The sequence below is a fragment of the Barbus barbus genome (assembly GCF_936440315.1).
Source record: "Barbus barbus genome assembly, chromosome: 9".
In the NCBI taxonomy this organism is placed as follows: Eukaryota; Metazoa; Chordata; class Actinopteri; order Cypriniformes; family Cyprinidae; genus Barbus; species Barbus barbus.
The window spans coordinates 23060590-23086509 of NC_136737.1; the positions used below are offsets into that span (position 1 = coordinate 23060590).

The window sequence follows — 25920 nt, forward strand, 5'->3', positions numbered from 1 at the left end:
GAAAGTAACTGATTAAATGACAAAAATTTTAAGTAATCCCTTACTTTACTTTTTCAAGTAAAAGTAATGGTAATGCATTATGCCCAACATTGGTTATAGACTCCGGATTATTTCCATAAATTATAAAACGGTGATGATTATTTTAGAATTATCACAAACCTGAAGAAGGGAATTCAATTAATATCCAAATGGTAATTAATAAGCAAAAAGAAACACAAACTGAATTCTTATGGACTCAGTCAGATTCGTTTATAGCTGTTTGTGTGCCTGCATGCAGAACATTAATGAAGTCCACCAACACACGCTCTTTTTCCCTAAGAATGGGTATTTTGCCATGTTATTTTAATATTGCATCACAAAAGTTTTTATTATTGCTAATCATTTTGTTGATGGTTGTGTTCATAATGCACAGTGTTTTGTGCATCAAATCTCTCTATGTGTCTCTACTTTCTATGTGCATCCCAAATGGGCATTAAAATAAATTTGTGTTGCTTTTGCATGTGGTGTAAAAAAGCCTTACTTATGTTCCACTCAAAAGTATACTATAGTATATATATATACTTCTGCAGTATTTGTCACAGCAGAGGTCACTGTTGTATCTTTTTACTGTCCTAAAGTCCTTATGATGTTTCATGAGGACAAACATGTGTTCCTTTCATGACAAAAGTGTGTTTTGGTAATTATTGTTGACTGAAGTATGTTTTTAGAGGAATATCTGCAGAATTTGTTTGAAAATTGTCAAAACAAGAGCAGAGTAAATCCAACACACTGATAATAAAGTGACACTATGAACACATTTTCCACTTCTGTAAAAATGTTTATTAACAGATCCACAATTCATAAAAAAAGAAACTGTTTAAAAAAAAATAATAATTTAATTTGCCCAGCTAAGCGCTGTTGATAGGCAGAACATCATCGAGCTAAGGCAGGTATTGCAGTGTAATCATTGTGCAGTGGTTTTCTCTAAGGCAAACAAAATCAAAAAGCTAACACTGTCTTCCATGAATTTTTTTTTTTTTTAAATATGAAAACATAAGCATTTTTATTCCCTGTGATAGTCCATTGTTTTGTTCAGTTCGCCCGTCCATTATTTTCAAGTACGCTGAGACTGCGATGAGTCAGGCAGACATTTTAAGGCAGCGCAGTTATTGGACTCAGTTTGAACTGGTGAACCGCTGGCTGGATGGGCATCGGTGTCAGGAAGGAGGTAGGGAAGGTGAAAACCGAGGACTCGAAGTTCCCAGTTTTGATTGTGAAGTCACCACTAAAGAAGGTGGGCGTCTCCTGAGTGGCAGGAGTGATGGACGGAGGCGTGGAAGAAACCACCTCTGACTCGAACTGCAGTAGTTGACCCATGAAGCTAAAATTGGGCGAGATGATGGCACGCCGCTGTCGGATGACATCAAAGGCCTGCTCCAAGCGCAACCGTTGGGTTTTCATGATGTACGCCATGCAGATGGTGGGAGAACGAGAGATTCCAGCCTCGCAGTGGACCAGCACTTTACCTCCCTGTGCTTTCACACGTTCTGTGGAGAGAGAAAATAATGAATTCATTACAAAAGCTCTCGAAATAACAGCATGAGTCACCAAAAACACAGACTGTCTTTTAAGTCAAACTTCAAGCCAGACTTTATTTATAAAGCACATTTAAAAACAACAGAAGAAGCCCTGTGCGCTTTTAAGCTTATGGAAACAAAGAAAGAAAGAAAAAAATAATAATAAAAGGTGAAGTAGCGGCACCAGACAAAATAATAATGACTGTTTCAAACAAGTTTCCCCAAACACGTCCCTCATCTACCATTGGTCAGTAAAACAAATAGCCCCGCCCCAAATTCACACCATTGGTTGAGCTAGTGTTGCTATGCGGGGGCCTGTTTCATAAAACAAGTTTACCGAATAAGCCAGGCTTATTTCAGTTAGCCTGACGTATTGTCAGTTGATTTGGTTCAAAATAAGTCAGACTAACTGAAATAAGCCTGGCTTATTTGGGAAACTTGTTTTATGAAACAGGCTCCAGGACCAGTCAAATCTTCTAACAAAGCAATGTTTTGAAAACACCACAGAGACAAAGTTCAGACTTTAAAGGGAAATTATCCTACACTGAAAAATGTACAATTTCACAGAACTTGCTTTTAAGTTTCACCAATAATTATAAATAAACGTCAAGCAAAATATTGAACTGTATGCAAAATTCTGAAAAAGAAAGACTGAAATGTTCTTTATAAAACATACTTAATAACCTTTGTTTTATTTACAACTCAAAAATCAGTGTACGAATAACTTATAGTTTGAGCACATTCATTTTGGTATATAAAATATGTTTATAAATGCCATAAAATGGCTTTGTGTTGAGGGAACAAGTGAAACGTAATCATGGTTATTTTTCACACTCCTTCTGATATCCTCTGTCCATTATCGCTCGGCTAATTCATTTCCTCCCTGACCCTGTTTTATCGTAATGTCATATCAATTTCATTTCCACCCCAGAAAGTTCTGACGCACAAATCCATAAACTCACACACTCTCACCATTATGGAAAGCTCTGATTGCGTATTCCTGTCTAATTCAATACAGCTAAGCAGATTCCAGCCTCATATCTCTGAACGAAGCACACACGAGAAGTAAAGCGCCTGTTCATCCCTCACTGCTGGTCTCTTTAAAACAAAACCTGCTGGTGTGAATCACGCTTGAAGCCCATCTGGAGCGGAGCTGTGGGCGTCATAATGACTATCACACTCGCTAATGCGCCTAAATATTACCACACACTCATTAGCCCAAGCTTTCTATGGATTATTCTTTCACTGCTATCGCTTTCCTGCGGGAGACCGAATTACCTCATGGCCTCTTATGTAATATTGTCTATATTGAGGTAAATGTAAATGAAACTTTGGTATAATCGAATGAAATGTGGGATATGCAAGTCCTTGAATGACAGGATGACACAGTTAAAGCCTCACCAGAGGAACTGAAATATGAATACAGGTCAAATAGTGAGTTTTGACCATATGTGAAGTCTATATAAACAACATCTACACTCTTAAGGTTTTTTTATGTAGTGCTGCTGTCATAGAAGAACCATTTTTGTTCACTAAAGAACCTTTCGGTTTCGGTTTCAGTTTCAATTTTATTTATTTATTTTTTAAGGGGTGAAATATGGCCTGGACTTGTTTTTGACGAGCTTTTTGCAAATCAAAAATAAACGTTGAAAATGATTGTGTTAACACATTCACCTGATAAAGAAGCCTCGAACAACCTCCGAAACACATGACAGTGCAGTCATAGCACACAAACACACCTATAACACACTAATCACCGACTCATCCACTGACACACTGGCCACGCCTGAGATACACAAGATCCTGTATTAGTCTAATCCGTGAATCACAGCGGCATGTCCGTTTATCTCTCTTTATCTATATGTCCATCTAATTTTCTTATTTTCAGTAGGAGTTGGTATTAATTGCACTTCCCAGAGTACAAGTAACATGGGATTTGTAGGTTTAATTAAAGGTGCAGTCCATTCGGATTATGGAAATTATGTGTTAGTAAAGCAGAGGAAGACTTATTTTTAAACGGCCTGAAATTAGCTCCACTATCTATAGGTCTGTGCTCAGTTCTGGGAACGGTTTTAGCCATATAGATGAAGTTTACATAACACTAAAGATGTTGACAGTTAAAAAGTCTTTTCTTATTAATAATGCACTGAAACAAGCGTTAAATTCATATTAGTTTTAACTACAACCAAAAGTGAGACTTTGAGGTGCTCAGACTGGTAAACCATGTTGACTAAAAAAATTAATTAATTAAAAAATATATATATTTAAATAAATTTAAAAAAAAAAATCTCACACACACACATATATAGCATATGTACAATATTTACCAATAAAATCTATGGCCTCCTGGAAGTGTGAGCTGATATCTGCTGTGTGACTGTCCTCCACCGGGATCCATTTGTAGTCATACTGTCCTTTGGCGGGCCGCGAGTCCCTGCGTGAGACGTTCAGCAGCGCTGTAATGCGGAGGTCACTGAGATAGTCCTGTCTACAGGCGTGATAGGCACTGCCCAGGTATAGGAAAGGCAAGATCTCCACCGGCCGTCCCTGAAAAAATAACAATAAACGGATATCAAAACTGAAACTCTCAAGACTGAGTCACCACCCGAAGACAAACAGGTAGTGTAGAGGCACCGTTTGACCTTATCACAAAAACTGAAGAGCAGACCAAAGGTCAGACATAAAAGGACCTCAGATGTCCCTTGGATGTCTTTGAAGGTTTGTAAGGGGGCTCTTTGGTTTGGATAGATGGATGGTTGGGTTATACAGTATAAATATATGGAGTAGTATCTGTCTTTTGTGCATATTTTGACTCATATTCAAGATTTTTATTTGTCACATACACAATTATACAGAGTATAACCAGAAGTGAAATGTAAGTATTAGCGGGGGTGTTGTTGCAGAAACTCCTGCAGTTAAGAGGAAGTGGTTTTCGGTGGAAGTGGGTTGAAATGAGGAAACAACAGCTCGCTTTCTTCTCTCTTACCTGATCATAGTCTGGTTTGTGGTGAGAACCCAGTTTGTCACAGTGACTGCTGATGCCTCTTTCACTTTTGTCTTCACTCAGATCCACAGACTTGGTTTCAGTGCAAAGCTCGGGGTAATGGGAATGGAAGTTCTCGTAGCCTCCTGGAATGAGAAATGCACCATTATTATGAGTCGTCAAGGATTGTTGAGTCGTTCACCTTATCAAGAGCGTCACGTGTTGCAGTTCAGAGTGTGAGAGGCAAGAAGAAAATCCCACCAACAGAGGGAGAGTGTTCATGAGCTCAACAGCTTGACTTTCAGTCATCAAAATCTTCTAGTTCAACTCAACATGTCATTTATAACAAACTGAATAACTTCATTTAAAAATCCCTGTATATTTCAATGCAATGTTATCAATGAAAGGAGTAAAAATATGATATAGGGCTATAAATATTACTGTGCTGGTTCTCTCTCTGACTCATCCGTCCTTTGACGCACAAACAGAATGTATCTCTTGAAAACCAGACAAAGCCCTGATCTGCTCCATCAAACTAAAAGCTATTTCACTATATTCTTTATTATAATACAATACAAATTACTTTTACATTGTAAAATGCATTGAATTAACGTGCGCGTGTGTGTGTGTGTGTGTGTGTGTCTTATATTATATATGATTATATATGTATACATACATATATATATATATATATATATATATATATATATACTGTATATACATATACTTTTACTTTACTTTACTTTTAGTCATTAAGCGACTTACAAAAAAGTAACTAAAACTAAAAGTTAACACTCTGTAAATACATATGTATATACATATATATATATATATATACACACACGCGTTTATTATTTTTATAATAATTATAATATTTAAATATTTTATTATTTTTATAATAAAATACAAATCGCTACATTGTAAAATGCATATATATATATATATATATATATATATATATATATATATATATATATATATATAGACGTCCTTATTTACTTTTAGAAGTCTAGTAGTCTAAAGTTTAATTTTAATTCCGTTTAAATTTTATTTAAATGTACGCATTTTTTTCACTTTATTAGTATATCAGCGTATTCATTAAAATGTAATTATTCCATAGAATTCTTCGAATTAATGATTAAATCAGACACTTGTAAAGAATTCTAAAATAGATTGAATTTTTTTAATTAATTGGTATACGTTATTGGTATAACATTCGAACTACGTCAGACATCAAATTCTTTGTTTGATTTCCTGGAATCCTCATTCTACTCGTAAACAAATTTTAAACGAGACCCTAAAATATTTTAAATAGACCTTAATTCCTCCTGAGAAAACTTTCGAAGAAAAAAAGACCGAACAATCTTCACTCACCTTTCAGGAAGCAGATGCTCGCGCTACTCGCCAAGTGCGACAAACTGTTAATGACAATCTGAGCAATACTGTCTTTTTTCAGTTTTTGTAAATGAGGTGTGCGGTCATCCAGAGCCACGACCGCGGAGATGCTGCCCTCGCGGAGCCGAAACAGCGCTTTCTCGTCCGGGATGACAAACTGAGGAGGCACCGGACCGCCGCGGGACCTCCGGACCACCACCGAATTCAAGTTGACATTGACGGAGCCTCTGATACTGGAGCTGGAGAACGATAAATACGGTCTACAGTCCACAATCAGACAACTTCCACTCTCCTTCCGTATGATCTTCCTCAGGCGTCGACAGTCTATGCTGGAGACCTTCATGTTGGAGTGACAAAGTGAAATGTTTGTAGCAGGGATGTGGATGTTTCAGGGGTGTAGGTTGCCTACTGAACCCTGTGTGCTGAGCCTGAGTCTACATTTCCTCCGAGGGGATTCCGTCCCATCGCTTTTATATGAATGGAACCTCCGGGGCTCGACGTCACGAACCATATATGGACATGTCGACACGGGAGCGCGCCTACATTCTGTTGACTGAGCCTGCCTCTGAAGCGGCGATAGAAGGGAATACTTAACATTGAAATCACCAGTTCATCACCGTGCTGCACATATTATGTCATTTTCTTGTCATTCAGATCCTTTTTTCCTGGAAATAACATCGAAAATATTTAGATGTATGTAGGGTTATTCGTTGGGTTAGTACTTGGAGATATTCCGAAAAGAAAGAATAGTAGGCTATAGGCTACATATACCCACAAGATATCTGTTAAAGATGGCTTGATCTGGAGAGCATCTGCTGTGTCCAAACATCTGACAGACGTCTTTAAGATGTCAGTTTTGCATGCGTTCTAAATCATAAACATCTTCTAATAAAACATCTATCTGGCATCTTATAGGAAATGTCCTATAGATGTATTGCATATGAACACTCTAAAAAATACCTCTTGCAGATGTAATGCAGACATCAAATAGATGTCTCTGTACACTGTAAAAAAAAACAAATCTGTAAAATGTACGGTAAAAAATGGCAGTTGTGTTTGCCAGAATTTTACTGCAAAAAAATACAGTAGCTACATTTTAGGTTTTGCAGATTTAACTTAAATTTACATAATTACCGTAATTTCATTAACTGATATGATGTTAATATACCAATCTAGTACTAGTACAACCTAGTACAGTAATCTGTTTTGTACCTTTGTAATACACTGATAACCACCAAAAGCAGGTGGTGATGAGAAAGTCACACGATGAACCAAAGTCCATCGCGAGCATCTTTTAAATATTAATATAGCCTATATAGAAGGTGCACAGTGTCATTCACACAAACACTAAACACCATCATGGTAACATACATGAAACTGAAATAATGCAATAAACATTAATTTAACAACATTAGATGTAACATACAACCCTAATGTACAAAACTGATAAGAAAATATTAAGAAGAAACAGTTATTTCAACAAAAAAATACCATCAAGTTTGAATTTCTGGGAATGTCAATTTACGGTTATTTACTGTAAATTATACATTCTTTTTCACTTCCAAAAATGGTATACTACCGTAAAATTACATGTAATGTCCAATACAGTTTTTCACTGTATATAGTATGGGAACTTACCATAAACCGGTTAACAGGTTTTTACTGTAGCATTTTTACAGTCTTTTACCATTAAATTCACAGTATTTTTTTTACAGTGTACGTGTGCTATGCTGAATTTAGACATGGAAACAATGAATAACATTGTCTTGGCAGCGTCATAGTGAATGGTAGCGTGTAATAAACTTCTGCTTCTCTCTCTATCCACCTGTCCTATATCCGTTCTTCATAATCCCAGGACCTCTAATGCGATTATATGTCACATCCGTGACCAGCTATGGAAATACACAACAACAGACATTTGTTTTTGCTCACTGTACACATACACTGCAGAATATCATCAAAATATTGTCTCATTAGTCTATATGAGCAATGGTTTTCACTGGTAAGGGCCCAACGTTTCCCAGAATGCACCCCGTGGTGAGGAGAGAGTGAGTGTGTCTGTGTGTGTGTGTGTGTGTGACAGGAAGAGTAGGCTGACGGAGGATTACTGTGGCAGGCCGTCACCCATATGGCCCTGTGTAATCTCTGGTCTGATGACATCACAGTGTGTTGGGGTGACACACATGGCCTGCTCGCCCTCACACTCCAACCTAGCATTGGCAAAATGAATGGGAGTGGAAGATTGTGTGTAATTGTATGTTACTATGTGCATGCGGCCCAAAGGGGTGAGTGCTTGAGGAGGATCAATTGAATGTCTGTATGACTTCCCTGTAACAAGGTTGTGAATGCATTATGGGGAAAAAAATATATAATTTAATACAATCAAGGCATCATATAATAAATTGTTAAAATAAAACAAGATACACACAGGAAGAGAGAATAATGAATAATGTTGAAAATTTGTTATGTGCTTTTTTATTAGTTTTTTTTTAACATTTCTATTCAGATTTTAATTTATGTTTATTTTAGTTTTTGTTTTAGTAAGTTCAGGCAACATTTCTATTTTTTAAGTTTAAGTTCTTAATCTAATATTTACAGGTAATAATATTATTTTAGTATATAATTTAATGAAAATAAAGTTTTAATAGTTATAGTTAACAATAACAACAAAATATTTTCAAATATTTAAAATGATTTAAAATGTAATATTCTTTTTTTTACATATTATACAAAATTTTATAATTTTTTTCATTAACATTATTAAATACAATTAAAATTGTATTATTGTTATGATATAAAATATTTATATTTACATTTACATTTATTCACATAGTAGCTTTTATCCAAAGTGACTTATAATTGAGGAGCAATTCAAGCAATTCATCATAAATCACTGAGGATACAGATTATATTTCATTAAAATATATTATGTTTTACATATTTTAATATAATTCAAACACATAAAAAATGTGTTACTACTTTTAGTAATCTTTATGTATGTATAAATATTATATATGCATAATCAATTATACTAAACAATACAACAAATGGGACAGTAATTTATTTTTGAAATGGAGCAATTGGTATTATAATATGTGACCCTGGAGCACAAAACCAGTCATAAGTAGCACAGGTATATTTGTAGCAATAGCCAACAATACATTGTATGGGTCAAAATTATTGATTTTTCTTTTATGCCAAAAATCATTAGGCTATTAATAAATATCATGTTCCATGAGGATATTTTGTACATTTCCTACCGTAAATATATCAAAACTTAATTTTTGATTAGTAATAAGAATTTCATTTGGACAACATTAATGGCGATTTTCTCAATATTTAGATTTTTTTTGTACCCTCAGATTTGGAATTTTTTAAATAGTTGTATCTCAGTCAAATATTGTCCGATCCTAACAAACCACACATCAATGGAAAGCTTATTTATTATTTATTAACCATATGGTTTTGTGCTCCAGGGTCACATATGATAATGATTCAAACATTGTGGTGTATTTCAAAATACCATGGTAAGGTATTGTACCATGTAAGGGTTTGTCTCATTTTAGAAATTCCTGTTTTGCTTCTCCCTGTGTGAGTCATACCCTTTCGTCTCTATTCTATCCAGAGCCTGTGTGTGTGTGTGTGTGTGTGTGTGTAGAAAATACCTTCCTGATGTATGTGTGTTATAGGATAAAAAAAAAATCACAATGGAACCTACATGAGTTTTTTGCTCTAGTCACAGATGCAGGTGCTTCCTGGATTCCTGACAGAAATTCCTTGCTGACCAACACATTTCTTAATATATACCGCAAACACCAGCACACACACACACTTTCAACACAGGTTCTTTCACATAAAGAGCCTTGTCACTAATCTAATATATGTGCACTGTGGGCACCTGGTAAGCTCCGCCCCCCACTGATGATGATGGTGATGCCGATGACGTTAGTAAATGTCAGAATTCCTAGACTCACAGCTGTGTGTCGGTAATATAGTGGGTCACGTCATGACACACGCAGTAAACCATCTCAGCTGATCAATAACAGGCACTCAAGAATAGTAGGAGATGAAAAAGCGGAGGCTTTAAAATACTTTCCAAACATGGAAATGTTCCAGGAGTGAACAAGTGTTCCAGCAACAGAACGTAATGCACTTGGAATAAAATGTCTGTTTGCTTTAACACCTCATGTTTGAAGTAGATGAGTTTGTTTCATCATCTAAACAGATTTGGAGAAATTTAGCATTCCATCACTTGCTCACCAATGGATCCTCTTCAGTGAATGGGTGCCGTCAGAATGAGACTCCATACAGCTGATAATAACATCACAATAATCCACACCACTCCAGTCTATCAGTTAGCATCTTGTAAAGTGAAAAGCTGTGCTTTTGTAAGAAACAAATCCATCATTAACTTTAAACCACAGTTTCGAATCAAAACACTAGACTGTAATCCATAATAAGTCTGTCCCCTGTTTTCCTCTCACATCAAAACTGTAATGGTGCTTGATCTGTGCATATTTCACCCCTGATTCAGACAAGACACCTTTTTTTATGTGACAAAACAATATTTTGTATAACAGACTTGTATTTTAGCCGGAAGCAATGGTTTGAAGTTAAAGATGTATAAATCGTGGATTTGTTTCTTATAAACACACAGATTTCCGCTTTACAAGATGTTAAATGATGGACTGGAGTCGTGTGGATTGCTTGTGGATTATTGTGATGTTTTTATCAGCTGTTTGGACTCTCATTCTGACGGCACCCATTCAGGATCCATTGGTGAACAAGTGAAGTAATGCTATAATTCTCCAAATTTGATGAAGAAACAAACTCATCTACATCTTGGATGGCCTGAGGATGAGTACACTTTCAGCAAATTGTCAGTTTGGTGTGAACTACTCCTTTAAATTTACCTGATTGTTTCATTGCCAAACAATCATGTTTGTTTTTGGTTTTTGAAGTTCATTCCTAAAAGCACACACAAACACACACACTGGCCTGAGTCACACTACACACACCTCTGACTGTATTACTGATCATTCTAATGTCACAATGCTACAGGGCACGGAAAGAGAGTGAGAGAGCGAGCTATAAATGTACCTCGCCTTCTCTATTCAGAAGAACAAAGCAACTCTAGTCAGGAGCAGTAAAAATAGCACAGACTCCAGGTGCTCACAGACGCTGTCTGATTGAACGAAAAACCACATCGGGGTCTATTTTCTGTCACATATGTGGAAAATATTCAGTTTACACCCAGATTTTGAAAGCTGTGTCTTCTCACTTGGATTCAGGTGGACAGTTGCTTGTTATTTTCTGATTGTTAAGGCATTCACAGTAGCTCTGTTTTGAAACCTAGCTAAGCAGCATATTTAGGTAACATCCTGATGCAGGGATTTTGCAAAAACTTGGCAACAACATTACTCTCTCTTTCGGTGTCTGAGTGAGCGAGGGTGGAAAGCGGCTGACTGATGGAGAAATAATTAACAGCAATATGAGTAAGTGGCACAATTTCAAGTACAGAAGATGCAGTCAATTATTCGCAAGATTCTTCGCAAATATTTCTAGAGCTGGCTCAAATAAGCCAGAATAACAGCTCCAGTTGTTTATTTTTACATGCACAAGCAGATAATCATACGTCAAGTCAAGTCAAGTCTGCTTTATTGTCAATTCTTCCACATGTACGGCACATACATACAGAGAATTGAATTGCTCTATCTGCCATGTGCCTTATGCCACTTTATCTATTTCTTTCTTTATTTTTCTACAATGTCCTCATTTGTATATCTGTATAGTTTAAACATATGTACATACAACTATACAGATATACAAATGAGGACATTGTAGAAAAATAAAGAAAGAAATAGATAAAGTGGCATAAGGCACATGGCAGATAGAGTGCAAACCAGTTAAATAAAACAAAACTGTGCAGATATATGTGTAGATATATATACAATTTAAGAATGAAACATGAATCAGCCAGCAGAGCTTAATGCCCAGAGAATTACAAGTAATCAAATCATATTAAGTGTACTAGACAATGAGTCAAATGTGTCTACAGTAAAGCAATGTTTTTGGTTTTGTAGCGGGGAAGTTCACCTTATGTTGAATCGAAAGGAACATTCTGTCATCATTTAGTCACCCTCGCGTCATTTAAGACTATTTCAAAGTAAAAAGTCAATTAAATGTGAAAGTTTAAGAGATTTTATGAATGAATTCTCTATCCCTGTGTGATTTAAGTGTCACACACACATATATATATATATATATATATATATATATATATGGCATAAAATATAATAGTTGTTATATAATATATAATAGTTGATCTCGTTGATGGCAAATCTGGTGTGGCGCTTCATGACTCGTTTAATTAAAATACATTCAATACAACAATTTTGAGCTTCAGCAGAGGGGAAGATTTTGAGGTAATAATGACGTAAATTTCGGGATGATAATCAAACAATGGTTTCATATGGCTTCAGAATACTTGGAATTTACAGAATCATGGACAACAATATAAATAAATAAATAGTATCATGAGTTCATGATTTTTTGGCAGTACTACAGCACACCATGAGAGTATATTAGCACAGTTTGTTGTTTGCTTTTGGGATCTGAAGGGGGCATTTGGATCCGGAAACAGGGATGCACCATGTACAATTTAAAAGGATAGTTCACCCAAAAATTCTGTCATTTATTACTCACCTTCATGTTGTTCTAAACCTGTAAGACCTTCATTCAGCTTCAGAATACAAATAAACATTTTTTGATGAAATCCGAGAGCTTTCTGACCCTCCATAGACAGCAACACAACTGACACTTTCAAGGCCCAGAAAGGTTATAAGGACATTGTTAAAATAGTCCCTGTGATATCAGTGCTTCCTGTGTCAGCAGCATCACACACATGCGCTGTGGTGCTCTTGTGAACACGCGTCGAACATTTACACGGAAGAGAAGAAATTGTTGAATAAAGTCATTAATTTTGTTTTCTTTGTGCACAAAAAGTATTCTCGTAGCTTCATAACATTACGGTTAAACCACTGATATCACATGGACTATTTAATTATCACATGGACTAAGGTTTGGAACAACATGAGGGTGAATAATTAATGACAGAACTTTAATTTTTGAGTGAACTAACTCTTTAACAACCCGACTGCATTGTTTGGTTAGCAACATGCTAACACCAACCTCCACTGGACTCGGTTGTTTGTGTTTGTGCAGAGCGCAGATCTGCTGACTGTGAATAACCGGCATTGAGTTGAAGGAAATTATACAATTTATATTCAATGCCAAAAAGCATTACGAGTTTTAAAACAAGATGCTGGAAATGTTCCTCATTGCTGTTTGTGTTGTGTTCCCTCACTCTTAAATGCCATTCAATTGCATTGTTTTGTTTACGGAAGCACATTCTCATAACTTCTCTTAAATGTATGTACATGTGAGATAATCTTCTATTTCAGAAGTGTTGACATTCAGCTGGAAAGATTCGAGGCTTCCAGGGGTTTCCCAGAGCTAATCAGATGTAAACAAACACCCTATTGTTTGACCTGCTATGAACTTATTGTCCGGTTTAAATGTAATGACAATCATTCTCATTACAGACGACCTCAGACACTTGGACTGTCATGTTTATACTCACTTGTCAAGAAAACAAATGTTGCATGCTAATGCCACTTACAAAATCCTTGTTCAGTAGCATTGCATTTAATTAATCATGTGTCTGACTAAATCATTTATTTCCTCATTAACCTATCACTTTACTAACTGAGGGTGCAGTATGACGTGCAGAGCTGGAAGATTGTGGTGATTCTGGCACAGATAAAGCAAGCGATCCAGGCTTTGATTTCCTCCTTGTCTTTCACTGCAGGTCACTGCTAGCTGAGTGGATTTGGCTTTCTGACTCCCACACAGATAAGGGAGGGGGGAGAGAAAGAAGAAAGGGAAAATGACAGACAGAGGGAATTCGGATCTTATGCCGTGAACTTTCAATATTTCACATACTTTTGAAAATCCAGCGTTTAGTTGACACTGATAAGCACTCGTCGTCACATTTGTAAACACAACGGCTTTCTTCTTTTGTGAGTTTTGCACCACGGCATCTTTGTTTCCCGTGGGACCGAAAATAAATGCAACACTCGCTTCTCCCGGAAATCCGGTTTAATTCAACCAGTCAGATGACGACTTCGACATTCCTGAAGTGTTTCCAGAAAAGTGTGCCATATGCATCAGACGTTTAGCCAACGTTCTGTAGACGTGATGTCTGAGGCTGAGACTGAATAACCAAAGTTTAATTCACACAAAAAGTAGTCCCACCACTAAAACGACAATGTAGCCTACAGTTTAACCAGATAATTTTGCTAAAGTGTTGCTTACAGCTTAGTTTGGATCATTTTTATAACATAGTTTGTACCTTAGCTTGCCTGATACTGTTGTTAATGAATAACAAAACATTCGTCTGCCCATTAAAGTAGTCCCTCCACTAAAATGACAATAGTTTAACAAGCTAATTTTTCTAAAGGGTGACTTTCAGATTAGCTTAGGTCATTTTAATAGCAAAGTTTGTAGCTTTGCTAGCTCGATATACAGCAAATGAATAACCAGACATTTATCCACCCAAAAAAGTAGTTCTTACCATTAAAAGGGTGATGTTTGTAACCAGCTAATTTTGCTTAAGGCTAACTTTCAGCTAATTTTCTTATTGTATTGTGTAGCTTAACTAGCTAAATTGTCTGAATACCTCACCCGATACTGTCATTATGTAGGCTAATGACGAATTGTTCATCCGCCCAGAAAAGTAGTCCCACCAAAAAGATCTGTTCAGCCCAAATAACACTAATTTTTGTATAGAAGAATTATTTATAGTATCATTTAAGCAAACTACTAACATCACATTTCTTCTTTTAAACCCTTCAGAATGTCTCACACCATAGACTTCCATTGAAAGTGCATTACTGTAACCATGTTTTGTTTTTAAATTTATTTATTTATTTTGACACCTCGAGGAACAGGAAGCCACGGATGCCAATGATAGCATTTGTTCTGAACTTGTTTCGAACCAGGAACATTCCTGTGTGCAAGTTTCTCTGTATTTTTAGCAAGCCTGATATGGCTTGTATGCTTCATATTTGCAGTTGGCATCCCATATCCCTATATTCGCTGGAGAGCGATATGAAGCCAGTGACTCATTTTTCTATATTCTTGGATCTCAGATCCTTTGGGAGGGAAGGAGGGATGAAGAATCGAGGGAAGGAGGGCTGGAGGGGGTGTTGAGGAGAGAGGAGAAAGGAGAAAGGCAATGGGAACAGACGGGTTACACATCTCTTAGCTGGAGGTTTTCTCCCCTCCTCTGTGGCAGAATCTAAAAATATCGTAACCTAGTGCCTTCATTAGACCAGACAGAGCTCTCCATACACACACACACACACACTCTTTGCCTACAATGCGCAATACAGCTTTACCAAAACACAACTCGTATCGACCATTGCCTGCTCTTCACGAGCATGAGAAGGATGAAGAGAAAACCGTTGTGCTCTCTGTCTGCAGACGCTACATGTCCATGCTATGACTCACCGGGTGATAAGCGTGTGTGGGCGCACACATGTGTGTTTCTGCGTGAGTGTGTCTGAATGTGTTTCTGGGTGAAGATGACATTCTTCAAGACGAGTTTGGTGGCTCTGACAAACTGTATTCTCACGAAAGTGTGTCACGAAGAAAAACATTAATTAATTGCACAGTGTGTGGTAATTCCAAACCAGTGGAGAAGAATATTATATAACTGCAGTGGTAGATCTAGTTTAACTTTTTATTTTAAGATTTTTATTTTTATACACATATGCATTAAATGACATAACAGATTCATTTTCCGCAACAAGAAAACCAACTTTTATGCTTTTTTGATTGTAATTAGCAATTTAATCCATTTTAACAACAGCGTTATTGTCTATTTAACATACTTCGAGATTACTGTAGAACGGATTAAGCTTGATTTATGATTTTAAATAAAACGTTTTTGAATACTGCATTATATTTTGTGTTATAATGAATGGGGACTTCATCTGAAGGAAAAAAGTCCATACACACTGTAAAAAATATATTTTTTAAAAAGTTTATTGGAGTGCATTTTACAAGAAAGTACTATTTCAGTCTTTCTATTTCAAATGTTAATGTTTAATTTAATATGTTATGTGCTGCTTCTTAGTAATTAGTTGTACATTCACTAGCAATTTCTCAGTGAAAATTCTGGAAGATTGTTTCTGCCACAGAATATATATATAATAAAAGATTTAAAAAAATAAAAAGGTAATTGTGACATTTTATCTCACATTTTGACTCAGAATTTTTTCAAGATTGCGAGTTTATCTCTTATCACTTTTATAGAAAAGTAGAATTGTGAGATGTAAACTCACACACAAATTGTGAGATAACAACTTGCAATTTCAAGAATTCTGAGATAACAAATGGTATTGCATGGCAGGAAAAAATCATTCAGAATTCTCACAGTTTATTACCCACAATTTTGACAAAAAACCCCAAAAAACCTTTTCTATAAATCATGAAAAAAAAACCTCGGGAAAAAAGTACAGGTTTGGAATAACATGAGGTGAGTTAATTATTGTATTTATTTATTTATTCATTCATTCTACTGCTAATATTATTTTTGAGTTAAATATTTTGTGGAACACAACAATATATTTTGCTTTTATAGGAACTCAACAGCCCAATCCTCATTCATATTGTACAGAAAAAAGCAACCAGGATATTCAGCTCATTTGATTCAGACAGGTTTAGAACAACATAAGTGTGAGTCACACAATGTTAATCATACAATTAATTGTTGGCTAAATTCATCCTTTAATGAACAAACGATGACTTAACTTAATTAAAAGGGTTGCACCAAACCACTCGAAATAGCATTTTAGTGCAGTTTGTGTATCATTATATAATCGTATCATTGTTTTGGTGCTAATTACTCCATTGTTTTATTAATATCGCAGTCCATCGCTGAGGCAGGGTGAACAGTCTCGCCGCAGACGGCCCTGTTGAGTGGGAGGACTGCTGGTGAAGTGCTAAAATCCACCATCTTATTAAAACTATGCAAAATGATTAGAATGAGTCAACCTCTTAAAAGTAAATACCAAACCTGAGTCACACAAGCTATATGAGTAACGACACCCCTGGAGCACTGAAGCCGGATGTTTGAGATCTAATAGTGATGTATAAACACACACACTGGTGTATTTTACTGGTATATTTCTTTAGCTCCAGCACCCTGGCGTGTTTGACCACATTGTTTTTCAGCATTTCAATAATTTTCTGGAAGCACCATGCTGATGATTCATGTGACAGTCCAAACACACACACACACACACACACACACTTAAAAAACACATCCACAGTCTTCAAGATTCATTTCTCTGAAATAAATGGTGCTGACGATAACGCTTTAAATATTTAAATCTGGAAAATGCAGAGAACCAACACTGTAAAAAAATTGTTGTTTCAACTTATAATTTGTTACCCCCGCTGACTTAAAATTTTTAGTTTAGGCATTTTGAAATGTTAAGTTACTCAATGTTAATTTAAGGGACAACTGGAATAATTTAGTTGAATAAACTACAATTTTTAAGTCAGCGGGGTAACAAATTATTTTAAGATTCTTTTTACAGTGAAAGCGAAGTCATAAAAATAGCAAACAATTTAAAACCTTAAATAATATATCATCATTTGTTTGTAGTAGTAAGTGTATCTGAACTGTAGTGAACATCTCGGATGGCTCAATGATTAATTTAGCACAGTACAGTATGTTTTTTTAGACCGCATTAGAGGCACAGATTTTTATTTTTTGAACTATTTTTCACTCGTCACACATCAAATATATGCATTCTCACTAAAATGGTGAATTTTGCATTGCAGAGGTCATGACCTTCCTGACTGTATCTAATGATTACAGTCATATTCAAAGTCTTTTGAATTGATATTCAATTAATTGTAAATAAATAGTTTTTATTATTAATTCATCTTTAATTACCACAAATATGTAGCTATCCCATGCATATGTTATAGTTTGAACAGAATATCAATAATAAATAAATGAATGAAAAAATTAAATAAAAATCTAATTTTAACAGTGTTTTGTTGACTGCATTTATTCATCTCATTTTTATTATTATTATTTTTAAATAGCAACCTAAACACATTTAGAAAGTCCTATATAGCATTGTTTAGCATGAATCTGTGACATTTTAGCCAGCACAGTTACTTATTAGTATTATCTGTAAATTCCCATCATATTTAAAACACTTCCTTATTTTTAAATGTCAGTGTTTTTCAATGCTTTTCGGGCCAATGATACATTTTTGGCAATTGGTTCGAAAAGTTTCGATGACAAGCTCTGTCCTCACACATGATGAGGTTGAAACTCCATACTTGCGTTTTCCCGTCAGTATCACTTTCAGGATCAAAATAGGGATGTGCATATCAAAGCTAACCACTAACACCCTCTTTCACAGTCCAAAAATGGCTGGCGGCAGCTGAGGGCTGTGAATGCTGTGTGGGAACCGGCAGTGCATGCGTCAGTCACAGATGTGTGCCCATGTAAATTTCTGGTTAGATTGTGGCAACACTGCACCTGTATTACTTCCCTTTAAAAGACTGTATGACAGCATAAAAATTACAGAAGCATTACAACATACGGTCAGTGGGAGTCTCATTGTGTAATATGTTTTAGTTTCGGAACAATAGTCTTCAAGCATAGGGTCATTCTACAATCGTGGTGTCATTTATGACTTTATTCTTTCAGACGAATACAATCGGAGTTATATTCGTATAGAAATGTCCTGGCTTTTACAAGCTTTCTCATGATAGCAAAAGGGGGTTGAGATTTTGAAGCCCAAAAAAGTGCATCCATCCATCATAAAAAGTGCTCCAAACTGCTTCAGGGGTTAATAAAGATCTTCTGAAGCGAAATGATGCATTTGTGTAAGAAAAATATCTGGTTACACTTTATTTTAAGATGTCCTTGTTACAGTGTAAATGCACATTTAAGTACTGACTAATATTAATTAACTACATGTACTTACTATAGGGTTAGGGTTAGGATTAGGGTTTGATTTAGAGTTACTTGCATGTAATTATGCATAATTTATTGTTATATAATAATAAGTACATGTAACATGTAACAAGGACACCTTAAAATAAAGTGTTACCAAATATCCTTATTTTAAACATTATCCCCCTGTTTCACAGACAAGGCTTAAGACTAGTCCCAGACTAAAATGTAAGTCTGAGCTGTTTTAGCTGAAAGAAACTTGCTCTGATTGATCTTAAAATATATCAAGGGCTTTGTTTTGTCTCAAGATGCACACCAGTAATGTTTTTTTCTAAGGCATGCTTCTAAAAATTACTTAAATGTCCTAACTGAACTATGGTTTAAGCCTGGTTTAGTCTAAACCCTGTCTGTGAAACCAGGCCTATAAACAATAATCTCTAGCTTCCGCTAACTGTTGTAGCGAAATCTCCAGTTTTATATTATGACAATAAATATTTCAGTGAGTGTGCGTATACACAGTATATATTACCATTCATACACACATGTTCCCTTTCACACTGTATTTTACCATAAGGCAGCTGACTGAGGACAGTTTGTGCATGTAAATTCATGTAGCGTACAGTGGGATGATTCGGAGCAAGTGGGGGAGCTATTTCCTGTGGGCCATTTCCTGTCTCTCTGAGTGACAAAGACCAGTGGGGGCTGGCTCTTCCTGTTCAGCAGGAAATGGGAACAGCTCTGAGCAGATCTAGACTGGCAGTGAAGGGCTGCTATGCGCGAACAGGCATCAGAAACAATGCATATCCTCAGGGCATGTAAACAGCGCTAGTCCATGCCAGACCTCGAAGACTCGACAAAAACAAAAGATCTTTTTTAATTGCTCACCCCAATCGACTGCTCATGTCACACATTGTGGATTTCATACCAGAAAAATAGGTTTTGTGATTACAAGTAGGGAATCCACCTACACTTTCCACTAAGAGTGAGAATGAAACTGTAGCGCTGCATAAAAAAAAAAAAACTCATTCCACTCCAGTGGGTGTGCAGGGTGGGGCTGAGGTGTGTCTGTGAGTGGGCCATTACTAATGAACCACAGACGTGTCTTATCATCTGCTGCTCAAGTGTATGTGGGAAGCTTTTACTCAACTGTTTGCTCCTGTGAGAAAGCTGTGACATGCTAGGACATGTTCCTCATACTGCAGTCGTAAGCTAATTGGCTTTAAACTTCATGCTAGCATTCAGCATTCAAATATTTTGTGTTCAAAATAAACATATCTTTGGAAAACAAATGTGTTTTAGTGCACAACTTCAGCTGGGTTGTGGCTATGTTGTTGCTCAGACGTTCAAATGGGTTTTAGAGTGGTTCCCATGGCAATGACCATGGTTTTCTGGGTAATTCTTGGGTGTATTGGTTGGTTACCTACTGGCTCAGGTCAAAGAGCTGCAATATTATTCACATATTCATACTCAACTATTCAACTATATTAACTGTTCAGCTGTGAGTTTCTTAAGCGATTAGTTCACTTCTAGAATAAAATTTCCCTGATGATTTACTCCCATTTCATCCAAGATGTTCGTGTCTTTCTTTCTTCAGTTGAAAAGAAATTAAGGGTTTTGAAGAAAATAATAAACAAAACTGGAGCACTGTTCATGTATTTGAAATTGTAGTCCAAATTGTTGTCCATCACTGATTCCTAATTACATAACAAAAAAATTAATTACATTACACTTTTCAGGTAATGTAAAAATTTTTATTACTTTTAGATTATTTTTGACTTAATTTATTTATCACATTTATCACATATTCCATTTGTTGTTATTAGAAGTGCATTAAACATTATATTACATCAAAGTTTCCCAAATTGTTTTTTTTTTTGTGAAAAGCTAATAACCAAATCATAAACATGTCAAATTAAATTGCATATTTTAAAAATTAGAGCAATCAAAATAAAAAAATGAATAAAAATATGAAATATGTGACCATAGTATGTAATAATCAAACTGTAGTTGGATTACAAGTATTTTAAATATATTTAATATAATCTTAATGACAAGTGCTTAATTTTTGGAATCTGATTACGTAATCAAGGTTACATGTGATCGGTTACTACCCAGCTCTGATGATGAGTCAAGCAGGTACTGGGCTACTTCAAATTCATAATTTTTGTCTACTGTTACACCCATATGGTTACAGTTGTTTAACAACAAGCCATTTTTTTAACTGACAAAGCACCTTTCTGAAAATACCTTCAAAAGACAAAACAAAGACAAAAACAGTTTTGAAAGTTATGTGTTGAAAAGACGGCCTACATGTGATCTAGGACCTTCATAAAGAGCATGGTAATGTAAAGAGCCTCATTTCCATCTGCATAAAATTCAATATGGCGTCCAGTCTGACTAAGGTCTATAGTAATAGTGGTGCTTGTCCTATCAATCACTACTAATAATGACCATGTGATGCTAATCTCCAGCTGATCATGGAGGATCTAACAGCCAGGGTTGTTTTTACACCCTGTATCCCCCGTCAACGCCCCCCAGCCAGGGAAGGAAACGCAAGAGAGACGGCTCGGCTCTGGAGCCCACTGTGTTTATGCAGCAGCATCCTGCCCATCAGCCCGTTACCCACCGACAACATGCACACACACACACACAAATAATCACACACAAAAACTCTCACTACCTCCACACACAGGCGTTGCAATGAATAATCACTGCACACACTGACGCAACTCGTTGCAAAGCAGCTCTACAGGAAATTAAGTTTCCACAATATATTTATATATTGCAGAACCTTAATATATTTAACTTATGGCAAAATTTGGTAATTCTGTATGTTGTCTGAGCATTGGCATCCTCTGAGGTCCTCGGACGGGTCTTTTCTCAGGTGTTTCGGTCATCTCAGATCATTTATTTAAGGGTTGGATCCAGACTGAAGCTTCTGTAATTCCTAGTTACCACAGGATGTTAATCCTGTGACAGAAACAGAGAAACAAATAGAGACATAATTAGCGTAGCTGCTGTTCCATCTAAGCAAAAATGATTTGTTGTGTGGTAGAAGACGGTACGCAAGTGCTAAACCATTTAGGGCCTTATAGTCAAGTAATAATATTTTGTAAATTATACGGAAATGAATAGGTAGCCAGTGCAGAGACTGTAAAATTGGGGTAATATATGATCATATTTTCTTACACCTGGTAAGAACTCTAGCCGCTGCATTTTGGACTATCTGTAGCTTGTTTATTGAAGATGTAGGACAACCAGCTAGCAGTGCATTACAATAGTCCAGTCTAGAGGTCATGAATGCATGAACTAGCTTTTCTGCATCAGAAACAGGTAGCATGTTTCGAAGCTTGGCAATGTTTCTAAGATGGAAGAATGCTGTTTTTGTAAAATGGGAAATATGATTTTCAAAGGACAAGTTGCTGGGTGTAATATAACACCCAGATTTTTGACTTTAGAGGACGTGACAGTGCATCCGTCTAGTTGTAAATTGTAATCCAAGAGATTCTGTGTACTGTTTTTTGGTCCAATAAGTAATATCTCTGTCTTATCTGAATTTAATAGGAGGAAATTATTGGTCATTTTACATTTTTTACACAATCTATTAGCTTAGATAGTTGAGAAGTTTCATCTGGTCTTGTTGAGATATATAGTTGAGTATCATCAGCATAACAATGAAAACTAATCCCATATTTTCTAATAATATTACCAAGGGGCAACATGTATATTGAAAATAGCAGAGGACCTAGGACAGATCCTTGTGGTACTCCAAACTTTACTGGTGATAATTGTGATGACTCCCCATTTAAATGAACAAAGTGGTAGCGATCGGACAGGTAGGATCTAAACCATTTTAAACCCTGCCCTGAATATCAGTATAGTTTTGTAATCGATCTATGAGTATGTCATGGTCTATAGTGTTGAACGCAGCACTAAGATCAAGTAATACTAGCAATGAGATGCAGCCTTGGTCTGAAGCAAGAAGCAAGTCATTTGTAATTTAAACAAGTGCAGTTTCTGTACTATGGTGAGGCCTGAAACCTGACTGAAATTCACTCCACACGTATGCTTACACAAAGCACTCAGATTTGCTCAGATAAAGACAAAAAGAGCAAAATAGAAAAGATGGATGTGAGAGAAAGTAGACAAATCAAGGAGAAAAACTAAAATAACTTGCAGTGTAGTGCAAAAAAAATAAAAAAAATAAAGTGCAGTGGTTAGCTTAGTGGTTAGAGCATGTGAATTGCTATCACTGTTCATAAAAGTGGCATTAAGGTTAATATGTTTCTCCCAAACTGAATTTTTGTTGCTGACACACAGCAGACTGACATGTTTAGAAGGAGATGGTGATTAATTTTGACATCTGTCCATTGTTATTACACTGAGCTACAAAGGACTCTGACCCATTGTGTGTGGCTCCGTTTGCACTCTGACGACATCTGAGTTTCTCCTCCCATCCACTATTTACTGTATGTATCCGAACACAATGTACTGTATGAGTGACTCTGAAACCTAGTGAGCTGCTTGTGCTGTCTGCTACCTACCTAGGCAGCAGACTTCTAAGGCAATATTCTAATTGGAATGGAACAAACTACATCAGGGTCAACCTGTCCTACAGGCAATATTGATGGTCACAGAGGGCAGAGGCGTCATGCCCATTCAAAGTGAGGGGGCATGTGCCCCCTCAGATTTTTGAGCCAAGTGTTTTTTATAATGTAGCTTCTAAAAGACAAAAAATAGCCGATTAATATTTTCTATATTTATTATTTAATACAGTCACAGCGGCGTGATTAGAATGTTCAGTGCATCACAGCATCAGCTGCTAATTTCAAATATGAGTTTGCTGGCTGGCGCTGAGCTAGAGACAGATGCGTTTGTACAGCGCTGCATTATAACCAATCACACACGATTCTGTTGAGCTTATGAATGCAATGACCAATCAGAGGCGTTCAGACGAGTCCTCGCTAAATCGAAAATTAGTTCACTCGCTCGCTGACTGAATATCTCTTTCTTGCGGAATTCTCTCGTAAGAAACAACAAAGTGCAATGTGTGTCTGTAAGTAAGATATTCATTTCATAGTGTAAACAGCTTAAGAGATTTTAATGATAGTTTTTGAGAGTGCTTGACTGTCAGTGAAAAAGTTCTTTGATAATTTAAATGTTCTTTGCTATCCTTCTGTACAATGAAAATGTTATGATTAGTGGCCTAACTTACCATGTTTTTATTCACATTAAGTTTAAATGTTAAGTTATATAAAAAATATAAAGTCAGTCATATTAAAAATATGTAATGGCATGACACCCATATCTGTTAATTAAGTAAACAGACTATCTCAGTCTATAAAGGTGAGAATCAAGATATTTCATGATATAGCCTAGTTAACGCGTTTGGGAATGTTTCGAATAAAAAGGAAAAAATAAATAAAACATAAGTGATGTTGGCTGCTGTGTGTCACATGACGACCCCCCCCCCCCCCCCCCCCAACTTGTGCCCCCTCAAAAATAATGAGTGCATGACGTCCCTGACAGAGGGCCCTGATATGTCTGCAATGAGGTACATAAGGGACAATATACACAATGAACAAGTAAATACAGAACACTGGCAAAAACTTGCACAGTCAATAGCCAATATTTTATTCACAATAAAACATAGATAACATAACAAATGTTTAAACGGATAAATTTTATACTTTTATCCACTAAATGAGCTCATTTCAAATTTGATGCCTGCTACAGGTCCCAAAAAAGTTGGCACGGGGGCAACAAAGGGCTGAAAATGCAAGACATTTTGAAAAGATTCAGCTGGGAGAACATCTAGCAACTAATTAAGTTAATTGAAATCCGGTCTGTAACATATTTTATAATGAGCTCATTTTGTGCATAAAATTTTAAAATTTCTCAGTTTAAACATTTATTATGTTATCTATGTTTTATTGTGAATAAAATAATGGGTCATGTGATTTGAAATTTAAAAATTATGTGATTTGATTTAAAAATTAAAAAAAATGTCCCAACATATCTGGAATTCGGGTTGTATAAAGTTATTGTTTCTATTTATTTTTGTTTATTTTTAATACACTTTAGGTGTTGTATTTTTATGTTTTATAGTCTATTAATTTTTTATTTATATATAATTTTAGAATTAATTTATAATTTTGCATCGAGTTTATGCTTATATTTATGTTTTTGTTTGTACTTATGTTACCTGTATGTTCCTGTTGAGTTCCTGTTTTGCCTTATTTGGTAGTTCCTCTTTTCATTAGTTTATCATCGTTAATTCATATCACCTGTCTTGTATTATTCATCACGTTTGCTCATTAGTCTGTCTGTCTTAATAAGCCTTCTGTTTCTGTTCAGTCTTGGTATCGTATTAATGTTCATTAAATGGAACACGTGTTGGTTGATGCTACTACGTTCTCCTGTCTATTCTCCTGTTCCTTGCTTTAGATATTTTCTTTACTACAACCACGTTCCGTGACAACTTATATGAATAGACCCTATTTAAATTATGTTTAAGTACATTCATTTTTATTTATATAATTTTATAAATAATTTATCATTTTGTGTATAACTATTGATTATATTTATAATTGTTTCTTTTCAAATTTAAGATACTGTATTTATGAATGGATCCTAAATTACATTTGATTTTTTAAATTGTTGCACCACTCTGCTATTTTAAAAAAAACTACACAACTAAGAGGTGATTAATAAATAAAAATATCATTTAAGTTTTTTTTTTACGTTTAAATTGATCTATAATCTAATATTTATATTTTATTTAATTCCATCTTTATTTCAATGAACAAAAATTATAGTTTTTTTTTTTTGGTTTTCGTTAACAGTAACAATCCTGCCTAAAATAAACACTTTCCCTTATTTTTGCACAATAAAATGATGGATATTATTTGTCAACTACCCAAGTTCTCATTAAA

At 35.6% G+C, this 25920-nt stretch overlaps 1 protein-coding gene across 1 annotated transcript; it reads right to left on the reverse strand.

Moving 5' to 3' along the window:
- Positions 1-229: 229 nt before the first annotated feature.
- Positions 230-6420, reverse strand: LOC306874873 (dual specificity protein phosphatase 5-like). Its single transcript, XM_079425164.1, has 4 exons — positions 5914-6420; positions 4543-4685; positions 3884-4103; positions 230-1526 (listed from the first exon to the last, which is right to left on the reverse strand). The coding sequence occupies exons 1-4, from the start codon at positions 6275-6277 to the stop codon at positions 1132-1134; spliced, it is 1122 nt and encodes a 373-aa protein (XP_079281290.1). The 5' UTR covers positions 6278-6420; the 3' UTR covers positions 230-1131.
- Positions 6421-25920: the final 19500 nt, after the last annotated feature.